The sequence below is a fragment of the Amphibalanus amphitrite genome, unplaced genomic scaffold (assembly GCF_019059575.1).
Source record: "Amphibalanus amphitrite isolate SeventyFive unplaced genomic scaffold, NRLGWU_Aamphi_draft 000027F_arrow, whole genome shotgun sequence".
Classification (NCBI taxonomy): Eukaryota; Metazoa; Arthropoda; class Thecostraca; order Balanomorpha; family Balanidae; genus Amphibalanus; species Amphibalanus amphitrite.
In genome coordinates, this window is record NW_024881523.1 from 901,754 (window position 1) to 922,314 (window position 20,561).

Consider the following 20,561-nt stretch of genomic DNA (forward strand, 5'->3'; position numbering starts at 1 on the left):
CCCCAAATGAAACAGCAGTAGTTGATGTAAGGAAAAATCAAAGAATAATATAATTGAATGAGCTGCTGTTTTGGGATAAAGCGTCTAGCTCTTGCAATCATTCCAATGTTTCTGCTGATAATTTTACATATGCTACTGATATGAGATGTGAATTTGAGGTCAGAGTCAATAAGGATTCCTAAATATTTCACTGTTTTCATTTCAACTACTGCTGTGTTTCTAATGTAAATGTTTAGCTTTTCAGCAGTTCTCCGTTTTGAATATACTTGGAGAAATGTTTTTGATGGGTTCACTGTGAGGTAATTTGCTTCTAGCCATTCAGATATTTTTGACAGGGCTGCATTTGTTATTTCTTGAAGTGTTTCTCTGTTTTTATGTTTGAAAAATATTGCAGTATCATCTGCATACAACATAATTTGCCCTTCAATTGGAAGATTTGCAATGTCATTTAAGTATAGAATGAAGAGGAGTGGTCCAAGAATTGACCCCTGCGGCACTCCTATTTTTATTTCTCGTTCAGTTGACTTGACCCCTTCTATCTGTACCACTTGAAATCTGTTTGTTAAGTATGATTTGATTGTTTTTAGAATATTTCCTCGAAAACCCATTTTGTTTAACTTTTCTAGTAGTATTTGGTGTTCTACAGTGTCAAATGCTTTTGAAAGGTCAAGAAAGACACCTGCTATAATGTTATTAGTTTCCAGTGCTTCAGTTATGTAGTCTTGAATAAGCATGACTGGCATGTAGGTAGAGTTATTTTTCCTGAATCCAAATTGATTGTCTGAGAGAATGTGTCTGCTTGTTGCAAAGTCTGTCAGTTGGTAGTGGATAACCCTCTCTAATATTTTTGAAATTATTGGCAAAATGCTTATTGGTCTGTAGTTAGATAAGCTATTATGATCTCCACTTTTGAATATTGGCTTCACAGATGCTATTTTTAAGGGATCTGGGAAGGTTCCTGTTGAGAGGCATAGGTTGAAGAAATAAGTAAGCTTTGAAAGGATGGGTTTGTAAGAATGTTTCAATATTTTTGAATTGATTCCATCAATTCCAGCACCAACATCTTTAAGCTGATTAATTATTTGTTCCACTTTATCATCAGTGACACTAGAAAAGTTAGTCATTTCTCCTTCTGTCTCTCGAACATTTTCTAAGGGATTTGTGTTGTTACAAGGAATATTTTGTTTCAACTTTTCCCCTATTTCTGTGAAAAATTTGTTGAAACTTTCAGCCATTGACATCATTTCTTGACCGCTATTCTCAGTGTTATTTAGTGTTTCACCTGGCAAAATATCACATTTGCTTTTTTGTTTTAGAAGTTCATTTAATGTTTCCCATGTCTTTTTGGGGTTCCTGTTGTTTTTTTGAAATTCTGCTTCATAGTAGGCCTTCTTTGAGTTTGTAATTGCCCTATTTAGACAGTTTCGATATTTGTTGTATTGTGCTATATTGTATGAATTAGGATTTTTTAGTTTGTTCACAAACATTTTGTTTTTGTGATTGATGGAACAGAGTATAGCTGGGGTCATCCATGGTTTTATGAAATTATTTTTTCTTGAGCATGTTATGGTTTTTGAACACATAGCAATGCCATCCTTGTATGCTTGTATAATCTGTATGCAGGCCAGTTCAGGATCTGTTTGAGTGGTGAGATCATCAAGACTCTCTATTAGGTGGCCCTTCAGGTGTTCAATTTTATTGTAATCAAATACTGTTCTTTCCTTATCCTTCTTTTCTAATATTTTATTTTCAACATTTGCAGTTGTAAAGATTACAAGGTGGTCTGAAAGGTCTGTTACAATTACCCCTGGTACTACTATTTTAGACAAGTCATTTGTGAAGATATTATCAATAAGAGTACTTGAGGTTGGGGTAATGCGGGTAGCTTTAGAGATGGTTGGCAAAAATCCAAAACTGCACATCAATGTAAAAAATGATTCATTTGCAGAATTATTATTAATTGAGAATAAATCAAAATTGAAGTCACCTGCAATGAATGCAAGCATGTTTAGTGCGGTTAAGGCGGAAAGAAACTGTTCCATTTCAAGAAGAAATTCCCATTCATTATCAGGGGGTCGGTAAATTTGACAAATAAGGAAAGATGGCTTATTTGTTATTTTTTTTGTTACGGCTTATGGTGTAAGTCTTTGTTTTTACTCCCATTGCTGAGGTTCAGTCCTATCGGTGCGTGTATTTCAGCAACCATCTATCGATTCATGTGCTTCACTAGGAACATTCGCACAGAAGCATAATTAGATGTTGATTTTTTTTTCAAGCAAACTTTGGGCAATCATAAGAATTTACCAGAGAAATTATGGGAATTTCATAAACGATTCCTCCTCCTAACATGCCCATCATTGCTGGAACCCACAATTTTATGCATCTTATTTGCGGTTAAATTCCAGAATTTCGTAATCAGAGTCGGAGTCGTTCGGAGTCAACAGTTCTGACCCTGCAGTCAGAGTCGGAATCGGAATCGATTTTGGAATCCGGACCAAGACTCGTAGTCTGAGTCACCGAAAATCCATCGACTGCGTGGACTTGCCATGGCTGCGGAGTCAGAGTCCGAGTCGATCGTATAAGTCGACAGTTTTGCCCGGAGTCAGAGTTGAAATTGACTTTTGAAAGCCGTAGTCGGAGTCGGAGTAACTCCATCGACTTCACAGCCCTGGTCTGGTAAGCCCAACACCCGTCGTAAGCTAGTTCTCCTTACTTTTAGAGGCGGAACTATGCCATTATATGTCAGCAAGCATTTATAATGTATCGTAAAAGGTCTCACATAGGTTTAAGTGTCAATTTTGAAACCAGGGAACCATTTCCAACGGATCCGAGCAGCGCTGGGATTTAATTCGCGCTAAACTGGTGTTTGGCCACACTGTGCGGCGGTCCAATAACGGCTGTGGCCTCAGCGAACCACTCAGTGAACTGTGTGGGCGGCCGACCGCGGCGGCCAGCCCACCACAAACCAAAGGACAAGGGCGCGCGGTCACAGCTCAGTGGACGAGTCTACACAACCGCAAATACGGCCGTATCCACATCGTTCGTGGTTGTTCGTACTGTTTCACAGATGTAAATAAAAAACGAAAGCAAAGGAGATGATCGCTCACCCTTTGAAATCGACGAACGTAATTTCGAGCTTCGATAAACTCGATTAAAGAAATAACACTAATGACAATAATTCAGTCGACAACTCACTGCCCAAGTCTGGCGGTGGTGCATCCGGGCCCATGTAATGGGCTCATGCCGGACTCCAAACGATCTTAAGTTAATAGGATGACCTACCGTGCTCCCTCTAGATTAGCTGCCAGTCTACCTCGAATCCAACATTGGGAAATAACGTGATCGATTCAAACCAGTGCCAGCTGGTGACGCAATGCGGCTGTCGCAGAGGTACGGGTCCGATCGGGGTCGACAGGCGTGTCGCGCAACGGAGCACCACCGGCCGACCGCCCGCTCCAAGGTCAAGCCGGCTATTGGTAAATAGTCCGCCAACGACCTGTGATCTGGGCCGGGCCGGCGCGTCGACAGAGTGTGGGTACCGGGCCGCGGCCGTGCGGCCACCTGGCCGGTGTTGCAGCGCGCGGCGCGGCCCTGTCCGGCGGCCGGCGCCGCGCAGCACGATTAGAGAGGCTGACAGCGTTGGGCAACGCACGGCAACCGCCCGGCCGACGCGACGGCAGGCACGTCTCGGGAGCGGACCAGCCGGCCGGCCGGCCCCGAGCCCAGCCACTTTCAAGGCCGGCGAACAAAGCGACAGCGGCGGCGGCCGGCCGGCCGGGCCCGACTGGAGGCCAGCCGCCGACAGAGGAGCACGGCCGACACCCTGCCCGGCCGGCCGGCCGACCGCTCCACCTCCCGCGGCGCTCGGCCGCGCAGGGCCGCGCTCCAGTTGCAACAGGGCACGGGCTTCAGAGGATTTCAGTGTAGGCGGCCAGACCAGACCAGTCGGACCAGACTCAGGATGGCCCAGCGAGAACAGAGGGGTGGATCCGCTCGGGAAAACATTTAACCTTGTACGAATTTGGGGAACAGCTTTAAACTGGTTTTTCCAGTCACAAGATAGCTATTTTATTATGCGGATTGGATGAATCTGTACAGAAATTATCATCCCACAGTATAGTGATTAGTGATACTGCTAGGCAAAACCATACGCCTAGACCGATTTTTTTTGTGATGCCAAGGTAGTCCATGTCCCGTAAAAGCTCTTCGAAATCTACCCAACAATGGTTATGCAATGCGCGCCTTACTAGAACATTTCCGTTAAGTGAGACGGGTTGTTCTAGAAGGCTATTTATTTTTATTTAGAAGGTAATTCAAGCTCGACCCCTCAAAAAAGTGGAAACGTTCCACCGAAACGAATACGTCCTGGAGCCCTGACGAATTTGAAGCGACAATCAGATGTCAATGACCTGTGCCGCTAATTAAGTACATTCTCAGTGCAATAGTGCAATGCAAACAAAACTCGGTGTTTGAAGAACGCGTCTACATGCGTTTTATCTGTTTACAACTGGCTTAGCACTGCTTATTTCACAAGAGTGTTGCATCAAAACACATGCTGAATAATGGCGTAATTGATACAAGGTCAAGTCAGGTCAAGATCGGGACGTTCAAAGCTTTTTTTGCGTAGAATGGTGGAAATTATGTACTTAGTAGATTCGCTGCTTCCAAAACGAGAAAATCAATAAGTTTGAGGATACAACAAAAATCAACATAGTAGCTTAGACTCCAATATTCCCTTTTGCTTTCGAAATGCTCACAGGTTTTGTTCCGAGGCAGTTATATCGGCGCTTTCGGCACCTGCCAATTGAACTCCACACCAGCCTTTCCCGCATCCCTGATATCTCATATGGCACTGGTGCACACACTGGAGCTATCCCGGGCTCCCAGGCCCGGCGGCTCCGACGGCCGCCCCGGCATATGAAGCAAGGCCGAGCCCCCGGGGCACGACACCGAACCGAGAGGGTTCTATTTAGATGCGGATCAGGCCTGGGCCATGGGGCCGTCTGGTGCAGCGTGAGTCCATCTCATCCCACCAGTTACTGTCATCTCCTGTGAGAGAGGTGCCCAGAGCTGGGTGTTTATATCGGTATTGCTCAATGGGATATCGCAAGAAAACGAGGCGGATAAAATGCCACCCAAGTAAGCCTTGGGGTCAGCTGTTTTATTAGGGAATGAACCTATGGGGTGCAAATATTGGCTGAGGTAACTGAAGAAAGATCAAAGCTTTCATAGAGCGAATAACACATACGTTGTCGAATCAGACTTGATACACATTAGAAAAGCACTGAAATATCTTAAATGAACTCATCAATTGCAAACTACAAAATAATAACTTTGCTTTTAAAATATTAGCAATAACAAACCGCACGACACCGATGCATAAACAAACTACGCGAACGCTCTCGAATTGGAGACTAATTCAACAACAGGTACTATCAAATGCGCCCTTGAAAGTTTTCGTGAAACAAAATGTTTAAACGCGATCGGTATTATCAATTCCTGGGACAGAAGTTCTATGGCGGGTAATGTAATTTTTTACCCTTTGGATTTGTTACCCCAGCACACTTAGATCGTGACAGATTTTAAACGAGGTCATAGAACAGCTGGAGGCAAACATGCAGGTCATTATCACATGAACCAGATGCAACAATCTATGTCAGACCGATGAATAAATGAAAGGTAGGGAACGAATGAAGGCTGTAAAAAATTAATGCCAACACGATAACAAAACCTAATTGTAGAACGTATAACTACAAGGTGATATAAAACGTAAAAAAATCAAACCCGTGAACAAGTTTTTACTCGATAAGATCTATAGTACCATAAAAGGTATCATATCATAAAAGGTATCATAAAAGTGAACGATCATTTAGCTAGACACCGGAAGATATAAGACGAAAGACTGAGGCTGAGCACAATGTCATCAACTTCGACGGAAATAAATCACTAGGTTAAACCTCGCACTGGCAGGGGTGGGGGTCGATGCCCCCCCCCCCTGAGATTTTTTGCGATGGGCGCTGAACGATTAGTCGCATCGTGCTGATATTTTCAATGGCCCCTGGGGCATACTTTGCGCAACTTCTGGTAAAAAATTATTTTCGGGTCATGTCAGGTCACCGAGCTATGGTTATGAAAAATGTCATGCCAGGGTTGTTGTGAAGGGGTTAATAAAGGTGAATCTGAAGTAAGCAATTAACTTTCTCATATCTTTTTTTTTTGCAGCATTACAATAAACCCGAGATAAAACTGATTTTCCATAAAATACTGGTCGACGGTGTTGAAACTTCACGGGTCGGGGTAGCACGCTGCGCCTACGACTGCACTCTTTTCGACTTAGCGACTAACTTATTCCGACGACGCCACAGCAGCCAGCCCCGACACGACAGGCTTGCACAGGAGGTGGAACAGTTGGCGCTGCGACTATGATGAGATGAGTACGACTTTAATGGCCAGCCACTTTTACACATCATGGTGGCAAGCTCATCTTGGATGACAACCTCATTCTCAGTCAAAGCCATTGAAAAATAATATTGTTTCGGTATGATGACAATTCCAATTTATAAAAACAAACTGTTTTGATGATCGCACCTAGCAACATTCTATCCATGTTGATGCTGGAAGTTATTGCATGATGAGCGATCCTTTAAAATGTCGCATTGTGAAATCAATTATTAGTATTTTTGAATACGCAAAAAAGGCATCAGGGCAAATGTAACGCCAAACCCCACCCAGCAGTCCTCGTCAATAACGCGGGAAGTCCCGGGTTATTAAGTTTAGCCCGCGCCATTTACCTCCCGCCCAATTCAGTGGCTTGTGACGACATGAAGACTACTAAATACAATTTTACAGCCTCATATCAATGGCTGACCTTGGATAAAGCCCAATGACAATCATCTTCAAGATAGGCTTGTCAATATTTGCAATATGAGAGAGAACCACCTTTGTATAGCGCAAGTGCATTTATTGAGCCTATGGTTGCTGGGATAGTTCAGTTCACCAACTACAAGGCCCGGAGGAGTCGTAAGACGTCCTCAGTCCACCACTGATTATACGTTCGTAGCAAAACGCAAAAGCGGGCAACGAAAGTTCGCAGCGTGACGTTTCTGGACAGTCTAAAAACCTACATTTGGAGGCTATGGGTCAAGTCAGGGTCAGGTTAAATATCCAAGATCAGGGGTTCAGCAACATGGGCTTTTTGAAACCTTGTGCTGAGCTTCCGCCTTCCGTGTCATTAACTCATCCTATACCATACAAAGTCTCGTTCCGAAGTACGCGGAACAGCTGGGATCGGTAAAACAAGGGCCAAGGTAAGGCCAAGGAGGCATGGTTTATCTTTAAAATATACAGAAATCAATATTAGGGATGTGACACATGCGGATAGAGTGTTATAGAGGTGTATAATTGACTGGTGAAATCTTCATCATATGACAGTGTACTGGCAAACAGGACACATTTACGATTGATTGGGTGACCATCGTCTTTTACGGCATGATTCGATTGAAAAAAAAAGAATAACACGAACAAACCATCGAAGTTGGCCATTAAATTGGCGGCATATCAACAACAGAGCGTTCACGACAAGCCAGTATCACTATGTGACATTTTGAACGACGTACCATGCTAATTTTAGTCGTGAAAATCCCTGGAGAGGGCAGTCCCATTATGTGGCCTTGGTCCCATTGGCTAAAGGAGGAGAACGTTGTCATCCACTGAGGCATAAAACTTTCGACCGGAATTCGACCAGTGATAAGGGTGTGGTTGGAGGGTACTAGCCTGCCTGGTGGGTATTCCCTCTGCCCACCGCAGAAGGTAGTAGAAGCATGGTATTACGTAATGTGATGATCCGAGCCGTGCTTCCTGGATCAAGTAGCATAGTGCGCACGGTACCTTGAATGTAGCCAGTAACAGGGAGAACAATATTGTTTCAGCTTTTTATCAATATCAAACATGCCAGCGCTATTAAAACCTTATTAGAGGTTTACCATAGCAAATTAGAAAGCATAATCTTGGCTTGCTGACATTTTATTAATTCCTTCTGTACAGTAGGTCTATAAAATAAGTCCCCAGTGCGGGTCACCAGTGGACAGTTAGCGCCTGAGCGCTACTCGGGCGCTACCTGCCCGGATACGGAGAGGACTTATTTTGTAGACCTACTGTACACAGCTTAGAGCTGACCAATGCCTACTGTGGAAACTAATCAAGTCAATTGGCTGAAAAGGATATGTGACCTCTATTCCACCCGAGGGTCAACGGGATCGATTTCGAAATACCCAAACACCATAGCATGTGCTCGTAAGGGTTCGTCAGGCGATTGTTGGATTAGGAAGCAAAACTTTTATTCTTTTTTTAAGGCCCTACCTTTTCATCCAAACTGGTGGTCTACGCGACGATGGCCTGCAGTAGTTTTCTTTAGAACGGATGCAAAGGCTGTCCTTGAACTGGACCATTATGACTGACGTCTTGGAGCCGAAAACATGTCATCAATCCTCTGTCTGCACCGCTTCATATCACTCGGTTGTCAATTGTCATGCATTTGTTCAAACTCAAGAATCATCTCTGAGGAGTTGCGCCACTGGCCGGCCCTTGTAGGGTGACGGTTAAGAAACGATCCAGTAACGTATAGCATGTGTAACTCAGCCGGCTCCGGCGGCACAGACTTCCCTGCTCCGTTCACAGCGCAAGTGTCGTAACCGTAGGTCGGGCTCGTAATAGAGCTCGTAACCGCCGCGGGCTAAAGCCGTGGCGGCCGTTCGGCGGCCCACGTCAGCAGTAAGAGACTATGTGAAATGATGAGTACTCGTATGCGAACGAAAAAATCGAAATGCTTGGCTGTAATGAGGTGATTGATAACATGCAATGCATTATTGGACGACTTTCGAGTTGAAATGATACTTATGCAATCAGTGTTAGACTTGTGTCTTGCACTGTTATTGACAGCACAAATGACGCAAAGAAAACTTGCGCACTGCGCTGAAAAACAAAACAGATCTTCGGGAAGCGGCAGACACTGCGCAGTAGAACCAATGAAAACATACACAGAACTAAATCCGACCAATCGCCAGCAACGACCGTGTGACCCCGGCGAGCCAGGCCACCAGGGTCCGAAACAGACAGGCGGGCCGCTCAGAAGGCCACCGTCTCCCAACTAGGTCACACCGGTCGCAGTCGAGCGAGCCGTGGGCAGGCGAGCGGCGCTGAGCGGCGCGGCGCCGGCCCCCGGCCCAAGGTCGCCCTCGGCGCGCCATGTTTGGACCGACTGCGTCACGCGCCGCCAGAGAGCGGCGCCATCACTCCGCGGCAGCTGCAGCGCACCAGCGGAGAACGGCGGCGGCCTCGGGGCCAACCCGTCCCCGCTCCACCTCACCACTTCCTTGGAGGAACCAGCGCAGCGGGGCGATACCGCTACGATGCCAACGTAATGCTCAAGACGTGAGCGAGCGTTCACTTTGAACCAGTCACTGCGGCTTGACGACAAAGCGACAGGTCAATAGCGCCCTGAGTCATATCCTTTGGTGCCATCGGGGCGGTGACTGGAGGGTGGGCCGGTGCAACGACTACCCTCCCCGTGAACGGCAGGGGGAGGGCACGTGCGGGTGGCCAGACCGGCGCCGTCGCCGATCGACCCCCCCCCCCCCCCCACAGACTGTCCACGGTACGAGCTCACAGCGTGCGGCGGTACTGACACCGGCTTTGTTTCTTGCGGATTGAGAATACTCCAGAATGGACTACCTCACTCAATGCCAGTCGGCAGACAGAGACCGCTCGCTCGTAAAGAAAGGCGAGCGAACTTCGAGCGGCCGTCCGGAAAATCCACAGCGAAGCCAGCAAGGTATAACATCAGCAGGAATATTCCAGAACCATCGGAAAACGACCAACATCCCTGACGTCAAGGTCAGCGTTAGTGAAGAGTGAAGACAACAAAATCAAACATCTGACAAAACAAAATTGAAACCGGGCAAATATATCGAGGATGCCACTGATATCGATGAAAAACAAATCCGGAATACGGTACTCACGCTTCATGTCGAATCTGCGGATCGTCTGAGAGCGGTCAGACACGCACCATTCCGCCGGTGCTGCTGCGGCGGCGGTCGGACTCGGTGTGGCCGCGCCCGGCGCGCCGGCCGCCCGGCCGCTCTATGTGAATGTGGCCGCCGGCTGACCTCGGTCGCCGCGCCGCCGCCAGGCCGGCACCGAAAGTGAAAGCAGCCGTGCGGCGGTGGCCGGCTGTGACCCAGAGCCGCCGGCGGTGCACTCACTCACTCTGGGAGCGCGGCCGCCGCCGGCGAGGTCGCTGCGGCCCAGGCCCTGGCCGTGAAACGCAGCGAGAAAGCTGGCCGCGCCGCGCCACAACCAGCACCGCCAGCCGCTTTCAAGGGCAGTGTCGCCGACACACCCAGCCAGGAGGCAGCTTTATGGAGCGACATGGATGACCTGGTATCCCTTGCGACGTTGATATGGCTGGAAGCGAACTGCTGGTGGCAATAACACCCCCTGCCTCTCAACACAGCGACCATGCCTGTGCAGTTGTGCACTTCAAAAGGAACGATGTCTGCAGACACGGCCAACTGTCCAGTGCAAAACGGGGTGCACTGCGACTGGCTCAGTTTCGGGAAACGAAGTGCAGGCTGCACCTACCAAAGAGCACAGTGAAAGGTGACACTCTCAATCTCACATGACGGCTGTGTTTTATCTGCTTAGTAAAACTGTGTTGCTTTTCAACTTTGCTTTTGGAGCAGTCTATCTGGCCCAAGACAACAAAAAAAAAACGAGGTGCCTAGGTCAAGCCCGAAATGGATGATTTGTAGTATATACCTACATTGTACGCTTTGAATATCTGCAACAATATTCAGCCCCGAGAGTTCCAGGTCGAGCAGACATCAGGTTAGTTCACAGCACGGTTCAGTCATCTACGTGCAACGGCGATGCTTCAGCCTTGTGGCTCCGCGACGTGACCTTTGGGATCAGTGATGAAATTTGCACACAACGTGTTCTTCAATTTCGTGCAAGGCAAGCATGCCAAATATGGTGACATCATACCTACTTGAAGATTCTTGTGAGGTTAGGTAGGGTTGGCATTTTTGCCGGCAAAAACTAGTTTTTGCCATTTGCCGGTTTAAACCGGTTTTAACCGGCATAAAGTGGCAAAAACTGGCAAAAACTAAAACAGTCAAAACGCTATGCCTCTACATGCGTTTGAGCAGAACACGTTTTAAGTAGGATTCAGTCAATACAATATGCTTTCAAACAGAAGTGGTATCTTGACCATTTTAGTGTTAAATAGTTCTGTGGGTCCTCTATAATTAACCAATAAGGCGCCTTTTTGGTGAGACAAATGAGAAAGTGCGCCGGCGGGCGGCGAGTATTGAAGAAGTGGGAAAGGGCATCTGCCACTGACTTGTGCACCGGACCCTACGAACCGGTTCCCAACAGTGTCAGTGCCAAATTTGTGCTTAGTCGACGTAGCCGTTCTCCCAATCTGGAAGCGTCACCCTGCACGTGCGCACGTGCAAAATGGACCCCGACCGACTATGCACGACACCCTACTAATCAGTCCCTAACGGTGTCCCAATTTGAGCGCAATCGACCCAGCCATTCTCGAGGTCTGGTCGGAAACGACTCCTGCATATGCTCATGTGCAGAAGCACACCAACAGCGATGCATGAAAGTGCACTTCCTGGTGGACATCTATTGACTACCGACAGACATTTTAAGCAGCGGTAAACTAGCGAGACAATGCTTACTGGGTCCCAATGACAGACATGACTTTGTACATTTCAATCGATTGCTTTTTAGGCAAGCAACGCAGTTTTGGCCACTTGAGTTTTTGCCAGTTTCTGACAGTTTTTGCCACCATGGTTTCTGCCAGCCGGTTTAAACCGGTTAAAACCACTGGCAAAAACCAGTTTTTGCCACCCCCTGCCAACCCTGAGGTTAGGCTTGAGGGCGTTTGAACTGCAACGGGCATCGGCACTCAAGCCTATGCCTGATCCCCTCCCCCCACCCCAAAAAAAAAACGGACAGCGGAGGGCAGCTAAGTGAGGTAAGCAAAACCCCATGAAGCATACTTCGCCTTAGATATCTGATATGTATCCTATATACGGCCTTGATATGTATGAATTGGAATTACAGTTAAACTATCGAATTATAAGACAACGGAACCATCAAACGTCATAATTTGAAATCTCAGTCAAATTCATGAGCAGAAGCATACCGATCAAGTGCTTCGCTGATTTGTCAGTCTCTTTGTGATCACGCTATAACTGCCTACCTATCCATTTGTATCATTAACGTCTGTTTCATAAAAATCACATCGATGACTTTCAGATATCCTCTCATAATACAAATGAATAAGAAAATAATAATCAGAGTTCCCTTGACCTTGCCATAGAAAACATATATAGCTACGGGTGGTGAAAGGCTTGGTTGGTGGCAAGTTGCCCGTTATCCCACAATTAACCTTGCATGCGTCTAAACCAGGGCTGCGGAGTCGGAGTCGGAGTTGGAGTCGGTCGGAGTCGACAGTTCTGCTCGGAGTCGGAGTCGGAGTCGCCAAAATCCTACCGACTCCGACTCCGGAGTCGGAGTTAACGCTGCATGGCTCAGCGTCATGCACTGCACCTGTTTAATTGACGATACTGCGCTCGAAATTAGATTTTGTCGAAAAAAGGTCATTTTGCTGTTTTGGACGAACGTTTACAGCGAAGGAAGCAGAAGACGGTGAATTCCCCAGAGCCTGCTTTTTTAATTATGCATGTTATTTTTAATGCAAATTTGCAACGCAACTCCTTGGAAAGCACAAGAGATCGTTTCAGGCAAGATAAAAACATCTCCATTATGAACTTCAATATCATATGTATTTATTTTAATAGAACCGTCCGCAGTCGGAGTCGGAGTTGGAGTCGATTTTTGAAGCCGGAGTCGGAGTCGGAGTCACGCTAAAATCCATCGACTCCGCAGCCCTGGTGTAAACGGGCTAACTGAGGCTCCTGCATCACCAGCACTGAAAACTGCGGGGACGAATAGTTATGTGTACCTATACCAACGAATAGTTATGTGTATACCAACGAATAGTTATGTGTATACCAATCACTTTCTATCTCATGGGGCAAATAACTTGAGCGCAGCTCGTCAATCCATCAACAGTCCACTTATGGGTATTGATAGCACGATTATAAGTTTGCATGTCATGAGGTATAGATACGGTCGAGTTTTCCACGCATCAGCGAGGGTGCCATTACGAACGATACAGGGCGCCCCGAAAGCCCGTTGACGGGTAGAAGCCATTCATTTTTGTTAATATTTCCGGAACAGCAGGAAATTCAGTGTAGACCTTATGATAGATAGATAGTTTATTAAGACCCTCCATTGACATGGTTTTTATGGTGTCTACGTCAATGACAAATAAACAAACATTGTAAAAACACTTAGGCAAGACAGGTGCTACATAAAAAATGACACACTGGCATAAAACAGTGAATATAAAACACATGTGAGAACCGTGCCTATACCTACATGACAAGTGACAGCTGACTACCTGTGGCTATTCCACGCACTCGCCGCACGATAAAGAAAACTTCGGCGGGCAAACTCGGTGCGGACCCGGGGCAGCTGCAGCCGGCCGTCGGACACGGCGCGGGTGCTGCGGGATGACACATCGGCTCGCAGTGCGAACTGTTGGCGCAGAAGTTCAGGAGTGATAGATGAGTCGATGATGCGAGTGACGTTTGCGAGGTCACGCTCGGCGATCAACTCGTCTACGGTGGGCCACCCCAGTTCCCGTAGCGCCGCAGTCACGTGATCGCGCCGTCTAAGACCGCTAACAATACGCGCACCAAAGTTAATAGCTTTCTGGATGCGACGCTTCTGTGTGACCGTACAGCTTCCCCACACACTTAAACAGTAACGTATGTGGGGAAATAGGGTAAGTGGCTCCTATCACGCACACCTAGTAGGAAAACTGCTTTTGAGACTTACTGAAACCTGTTTTGCTGATAAAGTGGTCACAAGCAGTTTTCATAAGCATTTGCTTTCTTGATTTGACTTTTATGTTCCAGCGTTCCTTCATCATTTATGACATATAAGGCAAAACCTCCACCAACGTCCGACGTGCGCTAATAGAGCACCGGTGCTCTTATGACGCACATTCAGCTGCCTCAAATGCGCACAAGAACAATTCCAACAGGTTTAATAAACATGTCGAGGTATTGATCAAATCACTTTATTTTAAAGTTGAACACCATGAGCACATCATGAACTTTGAACTCGACACATCATGAAACACACCATGAACATGAACGCATCATGAACATATCATGAACTCGAAACCTTTTCACTGACTCAGTATCTACGGTCGGCAGAGGTCACAAGTGAAACTTGTCTGTTTTGTTTCAGCGTCAGTGCATGGCACGCATGCCCAGCCAGTGCACACTTGTTATTGTATCCACTCTTCACACGATCGTGAGAACTTCAAGTAGCAGTATATGCATGTCGTCTCACTTCCTGATGACTGGTCTTCATTGGGCTTTACCTTTCCTGTTTTATTTTCACGTGTCCATGTTTGGCTGTTTTCTTTGTTTTTTCCTTGTTACCGTCGGACTCAAACAATGCCCTCTTTACCAGCACAGCATCTCTATTAACTGTCCTTCGCTTACCTTTCCTCTGCACGCGAGGGGTTGGCATCACGTCATGCAGACTTTTATCTAGTTCTTCGTCGTCCCGCATGGATACGGAGTCAGCACGAGATGTTCCATCGGCCGAGCTCCCGGGCCCGGCGTCACCAGCCGAGCGCCCGGGCCTGGCGTCACTTGCCGAGCGCCCGGGCCCGGCGTCACCAGCCGAGTGCCCGGGCCCGGCGTCACCAGCCGAGTGCCCGGGTCCGGCGTCACCAGCCGAGCTCCCGGGCCCGGCATCACCAGTCGAGCGCCCGGGCCCGGCGTCACCTGCCGAGCTCCCGAGCCCGGCGTCACCTGCCGAGCTCCCGGGCCCGGCGTCACCAGCCGAGCGCCCGGGTCCGGCGTCACCAGCCGAGTGCCCGGGTCCGGCGTCACCAGCCGAGCTCCCGGGCCCGCGGCGTCACCAGTCGAGCGCCCGGGCCCGGCTTCACATGCCGAGCGCCCGGGCCCGGCGTCACCTGCCGAGCTCCCGGGCCCGGCGTCACCAGCCGAGCGCCCGGGTCCGGCGTCACCAGCCGAGCGCCCGGGCCCGGCGTCACCAGTCGAGCGCCCGGGCCCGGCTTCACATGCCGAGCGCCCGGGCCCGGCGTCACCAGTCGAGCGCCCGGGCCCGGCTTCACATGCCGAGCGCCCGGGCCCGGCGTCACCTGCCGAGCTCCCGGGCCCGGCGTCACCAGCCGAGCGCCCGGGTCCGGCGTCACCAGCCGAGCGCCCGGGCCCGGCGTCACCTGCCGAGCTCCCGGGCCCGGCGTCACCAGTCGAGCGCCCGGGCCCGGCATCACATGCCGAGCGCCCGGGCCCGGCGTCACCTGCCGAGCTCCCGGGCCCGGCGTCACCAGCCGAGCGCCCGGGTCCGGCGTCACCAGCCGAGCGCCCGGGCCCGGCGTCACCAGTCGAGCGCCCGGGCCCGGCTTCACATGCCGAGCGCCCGGGCCCGGCGTCACCAGTCGAGCGCCCGGGCCCGGCTTCACATGCCGAGCGCCCGGGCCCGGCGTCACCTGCCGAGCTCCCGGACCCGGCGTCACCAGCCGAGCGCCCGGGTCCGGCGTCACCAGCCGAGCGCCCGGGCCCGGCGTCACCTGCCGAGCTCCCGGGCCCGGCGTCACCAGTCGAGCGCCCGGGCCCGGCATCACATGCCGAGCGCCCGGGCCCGGCGTCACCTGCCGAGCTCCCGGGCCCGGCGTCACCAGCCGAGCGCCCGGGTCCAGCGTCACCAGCCGAGCGCCCGGGCCCGGCGTCACCTGCCGAGCGCCCGGGCCCGGCGTCACCTGCCGAGCGCCCGGGCCCGGCGTCACCAGTCGAGCGCCCGGGTCCGGCGTCACCTGCCGAGCGCCCGGGCCCGGCGTCACCTGCCGAGCGCCCGGGCCCGGCGTCACCAGCCGAGCGCCCGGGCCCGGCGTCACCTGCCGAGCGCCCGGGCCCGGCGTCACCAGCCGAGCGCCCGGGCCCGGCGTCACCTGCCGAGCGCCCGGGCCCGGCGTCACCAGTCGAGCGCCCGGGCCCAGCTTCACCTGCCAAGCGCCCGGGCCCGGCGTCCAGCTCCACCGCCGTTTTGCCAGCTCCACCGCCGGGAGTGGAGCTCAATGCCGCATTCTACACTGTGCCAATGCCTAACATGTCAATTCATCGTGATATAAGCTGTTCCTTGTAAGAAAGAAGGCTAGATAATCATCAAATGTACTGTGCGCATTTGCAGCACTGAAAGTGTGCGTCATTGCAGAACCAGTTGCCCTAAACACGCACACCTGACATTCAGCACCCTCCCGTCAGCACTGACGCATTCTGGGTAAAGCATGCACGCCTAAACTGAGTCCCGTTTCATTGCCATCCGGTCAGTGCCCATCGATCTTTTCGGCCTATTCAGGTTTACGCGAGAAGTGCATGCGTCTTAAAACATGCATTATTGCTTCAGGCACTTTTTTGCTGAAGAAACATTGCACCTCAATCACAATATCCGCCATAACTACTCACCTTTTGAGCCGACAACACCCCACCGCCGTCCACACGCAGCACAAATGTCGCTGGAAGTGATTGACAGCTGATTTTTTCGTTCCTGGCTTCTGCTGAAGGAACTACATTAAAAAAAGTTCTTGGTGTGCGCTTTTAGGAAGTGTGCGTCATAGGAGCCACTTACCCTACTAGAGCTTCGATCAGCAGCTGTCTTGTGCATCTCGGTAGCTTATGCCGGATCCTGGCCAGGCACACCAGCACGCAAAAGCACTTACGAACAACACCCGTGATGTGTTCATCCCAAATCAGGTGAGAATCGATGACGACCCCCAGAACCCTGACACTGTGGTGTGGTTTGAGCTCATCGTTTCCAAAATGAATCGAGAATGTTGAATCAAGATTTTGACGTCTAGATTTAATTATTATCAGTTCAGTTTTAGCTGGGTTAATTTTCAGACGATTTTGGGTGAACCATCTCAGTCCAACTGAGAGAGAAGTTTCGATGCGGTCCTTCAAGTTTTGCAAGTTTGTATAATAGTCAGTGTCAAGGAACTGGGTGTCGTCAGCGTACATGACTAATTTACCATGTGGAATGTGCTGAGGTAAATCATTGGTGAAAATCAAAAACAAAATCGGCCCCAAAATCGAACCCTGGATCACTCCATGAGACATGTTCATAGCAATTGATTATGAATCTACATGTACCTACTACGCTCACCTGGCCTCACAAGTCACACAGGCCACCATATGCATTTAATGCATTTAGTCCCGCATAAGGTTACGGGGAGGATCCAATTATGAATAGGTACTCGTCACCAGCCCACCATACGCACGAAGGCTGCGCTCGCAACGTCGGGTCAGGGCCATATAAACTATTGGGAAAATATGGCGTTCAAACTATGGCGAAAAAGCTGACACGCATGGACTGGGCACTGGACGCTGGAGTGACTTTACAGTCCTCAAAACAGCATGCCGTAACGAGTACCACATTGCGTTTTACATCTTAGTTATGCGTTTCGTTCTATAGTCTTAGTTGTGTAGCAAATTGTTAATTCTAAAGAAAAAAAAATGACCGATGTCGAAAAAAACTGTAAATTCTTAACGTGAGGGTTCCAGATATTTTAACCCTAAAAAAAAAAAACTGAAAGTGACATAGGTATCTGGAGTGAAGCCTTAACGCCAGACAAGACACTCGAAAAAGCCACAAAACGCCTAACAAAAAGGAGGATCCTATCAATGACAGCACTCGAGAACCCGACGAATGTGTTGGTGTGGGAAAGGAAAATTGCTCAAGGGCTGAAAAAATATGGCAATGGAATCTGGCATATCATGGCCTAATTCAATATACCCTGTATCATGGCAATGGAATGAGGAAAATGAATTTATAAACAAAGTGCGCTAACAAATCTGCATAGAAATATGTGTTTTATTATATTAACCATTTTTGAGTCACACTAAGAAGCGACTGAACTAGGAGAAATCATCCAAATATACAGAATCAGTGATGCAAGGGATCCTGAATTAGCAAAATATGGATTGTCAGTGTTAATTAAAAATGGGATAATAAAATGAACGATAAATAAATGATAGCCAGCACACACAAAGCTTTCTTTTTCAATCTAATCACATCACAAAATGTGCCTGTAGCCTTAGCAAGTACATGAAACCATGCAGTCATGATAGCAGCAAGCCCTAATATAGTTTTAAATGATAAACTACATGAGGGAAGGCAGCTGCAAGGAGGGCAGCTGCCTTCCCTCATGCTGATAAGGTGTTCAATGATCACTGCTATTCATCCATTATGCTAAGTTCTTTGCAAAATTTTCCAAAGAGAGGCTCATTGGCTCTGATAAACTTTTCTAAACCCTGCAAGCATTCCAGTACCTAAACACATTTGGCATTACACAATGTAATTCATTATTTCACAACGATTTGGTGCAACACATAGAAAATCCCTACATAAAAAGAAGCATTTACATGTCATTGACATTTTTTATACCTATGAGCAATGAGCATACATATGTAGGTAAATCAGCATACATAACATAGGTATATCAATGAAACCAATGAGACCAAAAGCAGTCAAAATATGATAAGGCATTGTCAAAGCCCCTCAAAGTGCAACCTTTCTAAAAAAGAAATAGCTTGCCTGACCTGAGGCATCCCATGTTGATGTAAGCTGATAACCATGCTTAGACAGAAAGGAGCTGAATGGTATGAAATCTCCAATCTCATCTCTACAAGACACACAATTCAAATTATAATTGATAAGAGACACAGTTAATTTGATGTGGTGTGGCAACAGGTGTTTGTCTATCATGATGGTGGTAGGTTGCCACTTGCCAGTAATGGCATTATCCTGTTGTTTACCAACTAAAACGCTATTCCTTCAGCTTTTCTGAACATAAGCATTTTCTGCTTATGCTCATTCACAAAACAAAGGCATGACTCCACCAAACAGCAAATGACAAGCCTGGTTTGCTGGCAGTAAAGCACAGTTCCTTGTGAAGTAAATGTTATTACAGGAAAATGTTTAATATTCAAGGTTTTGAGAGAAGTGCAGTAATTTTACTTTTATTTTTGTAATTTCCACTGGTTCAGTACTGATGTAAATGGCAGAGCCAAAATATATTGATATGTATCAAATTGAGTAGGTATCTATAGTCCGTTTTTCTTAAGTTTGCCCCTCACTGTAAACGTCTCTTTGAACACAGCACGAGAATTGCTAGCAGAATTACTGAGAAAACTGGTTAGCGCACATTGTATTGTAGATATGAATAATATTTTCAAAAATAAGTTTTGAACATCGACGATTTAACGTTATGTTAAGCGCCATGCAATTTATTTATTAGTTCAGACATAATTCCTGAGAAGTCGTCTATCCCTGTGGGGCTGTAGGTATTGGCAGATACGATTTACGAGTCTGTGAAATAGTAAATAAATTTGATGAAATTGATCGTCTGTGAAATCTGGTTAAATCAGTGTGCGCCTACCAGTTTTCTCAGTAATTCAGCTAGCAATTCTCGTGCTATGTTCAAAAAGACGTTTACAGTGAGGGGCAAACTTAAAAAAAACGAACTATAATACATAATTCCTTAACCCATTGTTTTAAGTGCAAAATGTGGGTAATATCAGAGAGATGCCTATGTTACATTGACCATCATCATGTCATGCATGCGTTGCATGACACTTGCAGAAGCTTTTTGAAGTTCCTCATAATGTTAAGAATAAAAATAATAATACCCTAAACCGAAGATGTTGGATTAGGCAGTTATTGATGGTAAAGTTGGGTAATTACCTTGTCCTGCTATAAAGTCATGTTTGATGTCATAATAACAAGAGTAAACAAACATTGTTATCATGGTCCATAGAAAAAATATTGCAGATGAGATAGGTAACATTCAGAGTTCAGAGTAACGGTAAGGTCTCAGTCTGCATTTAGACTGATGGCAGTTGGTTGTCTTGTGAAATGCCATATCATTAACAAATTTAATACTGCAGCTTAACATGTTAGCTTTCAGCAAATTTACATAGCATTGAATAAATACTGCAAAAACAGGAAGACCCAGCTGCTTTTCTTATTTCCCCACATGAATGTTCTATTGATCAACACATAGGTCAAAGTAAGCAACATTAAAGGGACCCTCCCACCTTCAAAAAAGTTAATGAATTGGCATGAAAGTGATGTCGCTCGGTTCAGAAAGACCAAAAACGAATGTCTACCAAATTTCATCGAAAAATATTCACCGGTTTTCAAGATATTAGACTTTTGCTTTTGTTTACTTTTTGGGATCTCCGCTGTTCCTTGCGACTTTATTTGAAAGTGCGGCATTTGTTGCGCGCAAAGCAGCATATACCACCGCGTGCTACAAAACGTTTTAGTCAAACATTTAAAAATCGTTAGATATATGCGATGACGTCACACATTCAGAGGGG

At 47.7% G+C, this 20,561-nt stretch overlaps 1 protein-coding gene across 2 annotated transcripts in view; it reads right to left on the reverse strand.

Moving 5' to 3' along the window:
- The window catches only part of LOC122364319, a 33,334-nt gene that overhangs the window by 11,137 nt on the left and 1,636 nt on the right, over window positions 1-20,561 (reverse strand). The window contains exon 1 of one of the 2 annotated variants that reach the window (XM_043334577.1): window positions 10,017-10,196. The exons of the other annotated variant lie outside the window; for it this stretch is intronic. Coding sequence (XP_043190512.1) covers window positions 10,017-10,023 — 7 coding nt within the window. The 5' untranslated portion in view covers window positions 10,024-10,196. Of the gene's footprint in view, window positions 1-10,016; window positions 10,197-20,561 lie in introns of those variants that run through there. 2 annotated transcript variants of the gene reach the window in all.